The 7,273-nt window shown below is 40.3% G+C and overlaps 1 protein-coding gene across 1 annotated transcript in view; it reads left to right on the forward strand.

Moving 5' to 3' along the window:
- The window catches only part of LOC311050395 (seizure protein 6 homolog), an 81,937-nt gene extending 74,664 nt beyond the window's left edge, over positions 1-7,273 (forward strand). Inside the window, exons 13-16 of the mRNA XM_084064468.1 lie at positions 697-732; positions 3,001-3,106; positions 4,932-5,031; positions 6,441-7,273. Of these exons, the coding sequence (XP_083920594.1) occupies positions 697-732; positions 3,001-3,106; positions 4,932-5,031; positions 6,441-6,470 (272 nt within the window). The 3' untranslated portion in view covers positions 6,471-7,273. The remainder of the gene's footprint in view (positions 1-696; positions 733-3,000; positions 3,107-4,931; positions 5,032-6,440) is intronic.

The raw sequence follows: 7,273 nt of genomic DNA on the forward strand, positions 1-7,273 counted from the left end.
CAGGTCTTAATGGGTTAATGTGATCTTTTAATTTGTGTTTTAAATTGCTGCATATCAACTGCCCTATGATGTTATAATAAAGTCTGTTTGTCTTTCTCAACCAGTTCATGTATGAACCTCATCACTACAATGTCCTGGTTTTGAGTCTCTTCTCTGGACCTGTATTGCATGATGTCCTCTCTACCCTCACATTTCTGTCTCTCTTCACTGGCCCTATATTGTATGACAAATAGCTAAAATAGCCGCTCTACAAGCTCACAACGCGCACATTGAGACACGTTCTGAGCTTATAGATCGGGGTATTTCACAATCTTTTTTTTTTCAAATTTGAATTTGAATTTTGATTTTGATTTGTTTTATATTTTTAAAAGTGTGGGAAGTTTTGAAGGTTTTGGGGCGGGGATAAAAGTTTGAAACATATTGACATTTTTTGATTGGATTTATTTTTCACCGTTAAAGACATGCCTCAAATAGGGATGCCCATACAGGACTCCCATTGAGTAGCACTGTTACTGTACACGTATGTCACGTCAGTGTGCGTCTTAATCGGCTCAAACTTGGCTCAGAACCACAGATTGAGTCTCTACCCACAAACACGCACACCTCTATTAGACGAACAGAAAAGGATCACTCAGTGCATTTTATCCATTACATTCATTTCCTCCTGAGGTTTAACATGTACTGTGTCCTTTACAGCCCACACAATGGAGAATGATGAGCACAGATTAGATGGTAAGAGTCATTTTACATCACAGTGTTTTTCCACTCAGCGTCAGCCTGCATAATAATATAACATTTTAGAAGGGTGATTACTGCAGATGGAGGTAAAATGCTATGGGTGGCATTACACTGTCAGTTCCTCTGTAGCACTGTTTTCAGCAATTAAATAGCCATATTTCCTATTAAAGGAGAACTACATATTAAAAAAAATACGGAATGATACTGACTCCTATGTCATCTACCTACCTTGCTCGCTGTAGATCTCTCTTCACTGTACTGTGTAATAATACAGCAAGGCCTCTCTGCTTTATTTCCATATGTAGCACAGTGCAGAGAGACAGATAGGAGGTAGAGAGAGAATCCGTTTATTTTTCATATCTCTGCTGTCCAGCCAGAAACTGCTAACTCCAAAACGCTCATTGTTCAGGAAACGCAAAAACAAAATATACGTTTTTCAGGAAATGAAGAAAACCTTATATTTTTAAAACAAAGCAACACTGCCTCATCAAAGTTGGTATAGTGACTTTATATATTGTCAGATACTTGCATGTGTCATTATATTATCAACACTTTAACCAAATCGCGGGTAAATCAACACTTTACCCAGCGCAAGTGGAGTTAGCAGTTTCAGACGAGCAGAAATCAAGCTGAAGTGGAGTTAGGTGTCCAAACAACAATAGCTCCACTCGCTGCTAAGGGAGAGGTTTCTGAAGGGTACAAATTCTCAAAAGCTAACAATGGATCTCCAAGCCCACAATGCATCACAACAACGTGTGAATTAATGCCCTGATGCTTCATGCCACTTATTATATAGGCCTACAATAATAAACAGGACTTTAAATATTACAATAACTTCTGCAAAGAGGTAGTAGAATAAATATAATTACTTGTTTTCATAACATTAGCGTCAGTGCTAAGTTTGATAAACAGGTACACTGCATAGTTTTAACAGACTACGGGGAGCTTGTTTACGTGATCCTCCTCCTCGTTCACTGCGCAACGCGCTCTACTCATGCTGTTGAAAAGCAGCGCTGTAGAGGAGAGGGGGGAGTTGTTTGTTTTTGACGGACAGTTTGAGGATCCAATGGAGTTGGGAGTTTTCGTCAGAGGCGCTTTTTAATACTTTTCATTGGTTCAAATGTTTTGATATTTTACACAGACCTAAAAGGTGTTCAATAGCCTTGATTTGTGGAAAAAAAAAAAAAAACTGAAAATGGAGTCAGCTGGTCCTGGCTGGACACCGACGATATACAGTACAGCGTATGGAATTAACTTGGTCTACTCTCAGACGTGCGTGTGTGTGCGTGTGCGTGTGCGTGTGTGTGCGTGTGCGTGTGCGTGCGTGTGTGTGCGTGTGTGTGTGTGTGTGCGTGTGTGTGTGCGTGTGTGTGTGTGCGTGTGTGTGTGTGTGTGTATAAAGATGTATACAATATATAAGAATAAGATATAAAAAGATATATATGAATGTAAAAATGGGAATATAGGGTCAGGCCAACATTGTAAACACAATTAGAAGTATGCGTATGGTGTGAGAAGACAAGGCGTGTATCATATCATATTGCACGTGCCAGTTAGAAATATAGTTATAATATTGGACAGGCCATACTAAATGTTTTGTGTATATTAGCAGGGCCGCATTAAGACCCCTCAGGGCCGTGGAACACCACAAAACCAAAGGCCCCCCCAGCGGCGTAATTTCACGCACATGCGCCCAACCTGATTCCTAATTCGGGTCTAATTCGGTTCTATTTGACCAATATAAATCAACATTTTTTCTTTAAATACACAAAAATTAAATACACAATTCTCACAGGGCCCTGCAGGCTGCGGGCCGTGGAACACAAGTTCCACTAGGTTCCACGGTTAATGCGGCCCTGTATATTAGATATTGCACATATCAAATGTTGTAGACATTGCACTTGGCAGGTGCAAACAGTAAGCACAAGGAGTGATGTGTGCAGCATACAACCTTGCTGTCAGAGAGAGAGAGAGAGAGAGAGATGCACGCACATCTATGTGCTGCACAGTAAATTCCTTCATTTTGAAATGCTGAAATCGTTCTGAAATGGATATAGGTCCAATCTTTTGCACTCTGCTAGAGTCTGATTTGACTGACCCCCCCCCCCCCACACACACACACACACACACATACACACACACACACACACACACACACACACACACACACACACACACACACACACACACACACACACACACACCGCCCTGTCAGCAGGACAACATAACACTGGGTGTCTCTCTTTCACTGCCCACCAGTAGCTGCAGCAGACCTGCGTATGGAGGGAGTCCGTGTTGCGGTTGCAGTCTTCATTCCTGTCACATTCCTGCTTGTACTTATCTTCAGCATCTACCTCTACGTCTCAAAGTGGGTTCTTTACTTAGACATAAAAGTACCTCATTATGGTGTGCCCTTGTTCACAGCCCTGCTTAAATAAAATGTATTTGCTGTTTAAATGCATGTGGAGATCAGATATATTGCATATTCTCTTAATTCACTGCTTGGGAGTGTTCTGTCCTGACGTCATTAAACTCCTAAAGATATACTAACGTTTTAGCATAGTCTCTCAGGCTCATATTTCAAAAAGGTGAAGACAGAGCAATGTTGTGAAGTAAAAAGTTATTTGACATTGATATGAGGTAGCATCAAACTTGTACCTCAAGGCTGTTGGGTCGGCCATAGCTGTGGGTAGAGAGGCCGCCTGGGAAACAGAAGGGTCCTAGGTTCAAGCCCCCTAACTGTTAAAAACGATTCCCCCCGCGGGAACAAATAGGTCTTATTATTACTCTCCGCAGGAGAGTTTTGTTTTCACTTTCTAAATATGACACACCGATTGGTCAAGCCTCACGTGACACGTGACAATACGGTGAAATACTGTATAAATACATGGCATCACTTTGACAGTGTCTTTGCCACTGTCAAAGTGAGGTAAGACAGGAACCATCATGAAATGGCTGCATGGCTGATACATAATTGGCAGATAGGACAGATAGGACACTTATATAGACAGGAGGGATATGACACTTACACAGACGGATAGGACACTTACAGTACACAGACAGGACGGATAGGACACTTATACAGACAGGACGGATAGGACACTTATACAGACAGGACGGATAGGACACTTATACAGACAGGACGGATAGAACACTTACACAGACAGGACGGATAGGACACTTACATAGACAGGAGGGATATGACACTTACACAGACAGGACGGATAGGACACTTACAGTATACAGACAGGACGGATAGGACACCTACAGTATACAGACAGGACGGATAGGACACTTATACAGACAGGAGGGATAGGACACTTACACAGACAGGAGGGATAGGACACTTACATAGACAGGACGGATAGGACACTTATACAGACAAGACGGATAGGACACTTATACAGACGGATAGGACACTTATACAGACAGGACGGATCGGACACTTATACAGACAGGATGGATAGGACAGTTAGAACATAAGAATTAGAACATTCCCAACATTCCCAACACAAGTCTGGTAAGAGTGAGGTAAGACAGGAACAATCACGAAATGGTTGAGAAATGGCGGATACTGTAACAATTGGATAGGACACTTACACAGACAGGACGGATAGGACACTTACACAGACAGGACGGATAGGACACTTACATAGACAGGACGGATAGGACACTTATACAGACAGGAGGGATAGGACACTTATACAGACAGGACGGATAGGACACTTATACAGATAGAACATTCCCAACATTCCCAACAGCGGAGAGTTGTGCTCCGAGGAGCACTTTTTCTAGTTTTTTTTCTAGTTATTATTATTATTATTATTATTGTTATTATTATCATCATTAAAGCTGTGCCTAAATATAGCACTCCACCTCTGTACCATGCTGGCTATTATATCTAGAATCAAAAACGTAATGTAATTCATGATGATACTGCATGCAACCAGTTCTCAGTTTGAAGATTGTGGGCCGACAGACCAACTGCCGACAGAGTGGTTTATACTAGCAGACTCAAGCAGAGTGTTTGCTGATACTTTAGTGGTATTGCTCAATGTAGCTAAAAAACGTTTACAAACTGACTGAATTTCTTAAGATTTATTGGAAGGTGTTATTTTGTAGCTTATTTTATTTGAAGTGTTTGATGTCATGTCTTCTCATCTCATGGTACCTTTTTGCATCTTTGTTTTTAGGGTTCAAGGGAAGTCTCTAAGACTTCCCATGTCCTCTACTTTGCCATACGACCACATTAATGGAGAATCCACCTTTGACAACTCTCTCTATGAAACACCGGTAAGGCATCATCTACTATGTCTATATGTTTCTAAAGCACAAATAGAAAGACAGAAAGAGAGAGTCATTCAGACTGCAAACAGAATAATAGTGACTCACTCAGTAAGCTGTGCTAAGGCACGACCTGAATAGGTGAAAAACAATCTCTCAATAAGAGATTGGTGCCCTGAAACCCTGAAACTATTTCACTAAAGATCCTCACACAGCAAAATAGGGTGTGATTCATATGCTTGGATAACAAGGAGGAAGCTGTGTCTATGTTCCCTATACCTTCCACAAAAACCTCTTAGTCCTTCCAGGATTTACAACACAGAACACACATGGAGCCAGGCCCTGAGGTAGGCAAGGCAAGGCAGTTTGTTTCAGGTATGTGGTGCATAAAAACCCGAACGCTGCTGACCTGTCCTAGATGACCTGAGAGGTCTCTGGATAGTTCATAACTTAGCAGAAGATCAGAAATGTATTTTGGATCTAAACAATGTATTGCTTTATAAACCAACAGTAGTATTTTGAATGAATTCTTTGACAGAATGTATAGCCAGTGTAAAGATCTGAGAACTGGAATGATGTGGTCCCCCTCGTTGGTATTAGTGAGGACTCGAGCAGCAGTGTTTTAATCAACTGCAGCTGTCTGATAAATTGTTAATATATCCTGGCCAATATTCACTTGTTTTAATTCAAGAAAGCAAATAATCCAGCTTAACTTTCTATCACGGAAAATAAGGTTAATGATGAAATTAAACTGTGAACTCAGGATGAGTGTTCGGCAAGCTACAAAGAGTTGTTAGGACTGTATGTCCCATCTCTATCTAATAAATAGAACGGTAATGATGTTTTGAGTCTTTCTGTATTTATTTATTTTACTTTCTCCTTTCATAACTGCACTCTGAAGAACAATGAGGTGAGTCAAAACTCTATAATCAACAATTGCTGTTCCAGTGTCTGCCATCAGAGGGCAACGCTTGAATGATCATGCCTCTAAAGGAGCACTTCAGGAATTTATCATCTTATTTTTCAAAAGAATCTTAAAATATATTTTTTAAAGTGCATTGGGAAACCTTTTCATAACTATTATACAATTTGATTGTGTAAATTTAGAACCCAAATTGCTGTTTAAAGTTTAACATAGTGTAACCTATTGTTAATTTGATAGAAACATTTGTACTATTTCAGACTTGGCACTTAACAGTTCAATTTCACATAATGTTAAACTAAATCAAGTTCTTGCCAAGACAGATAATATTTTTATGAGATATATACAAATCTTTAGTAGTGGGCCTCCTAGTTTCAAACCCTGTTTTAGTCGAGGATAGCTATTATGTGGGCTTCCCCGAGTGCTGCTATACACGGCAGTTCGGTATAGACAGAGCTCTTTCTGTGACATGTTGTGTATATTCTCCTCTTTGCAGGAGACAAGAGAGTACGAGGTTTCAATTTGAAGGCAGCGCTGTGTGTGTTTTCAGCATGGACAGACCGGGACCCTGTTGGCCTTTTGAACGTTCATCTGCACTCCCCATCTCTGCGCTGACTCCGTCGGTCTACTGATGTCTCCCCCTGTCCTCTGTCGAGTGAACACGTTCAGGACAGAATACTTCCTGGAAAGTCTGGGCCACTGGATTATTTTTCTAGCCCTTCAACAGCGATGGTCCGGCAGCAGTTTGTACAGTTTTTATCCTGTTCTCGCATTCCCGAAAACGTTCAGTGCAACACAGCATCTCAGAAAGTGGAGGTGATCAATGCAAAGCTTGCACCAATAAGTGCATATAACCACAGATGTTTTTTTGTGTGTTATGTACATTATACATTGTATGTTTAGTCCTTTATGGATATATATTCATGTCAGAGAGGGGTCTTATAGTCAAACTTCACAAAACAAGGGAAAACTCAAACATTTGTTTTTTTGTTTTTCCTCCAAAGCCTCTAAAATGTAATTGTAATGTGTCCAAAAATATTTCAAACTATTTTTTGATGTAACCTGCTAAGATTAGAAAGAAAAATGTGCCTTAAATGGAAGGCCCTTAATAACCAATGTTCACACACAGTATATTCCACAGACATGACATTGATTTCATATGAACCGTGTGTACTTTTAAATTACAGAATATTTGGTTTCTGTTCAATTTTGTTTACATAGGTTCTCTGTTACGTCACACTTATTATACAAACACAACACATTCTGTGTTTCCTTTCTTTGAGAGAAAGGGGAAATGCAAGATGAGGTGAGCTATCATTCATATATTGC

Source organism: Gymnoscopelus microlampas (genome assembly GCF_963454915.1).
Source record: "Gymnoscopelus microlampas genome assembly, chromosome: 8".
Classification (NCBI taxonomy): domain Eukaryota; kingdom Metazoa; phylum Chordata; class Actinopteri; order Myctophiformes; family Myctophidae; genus Gymnoscopelus; species Gymnoscopelus microlampas.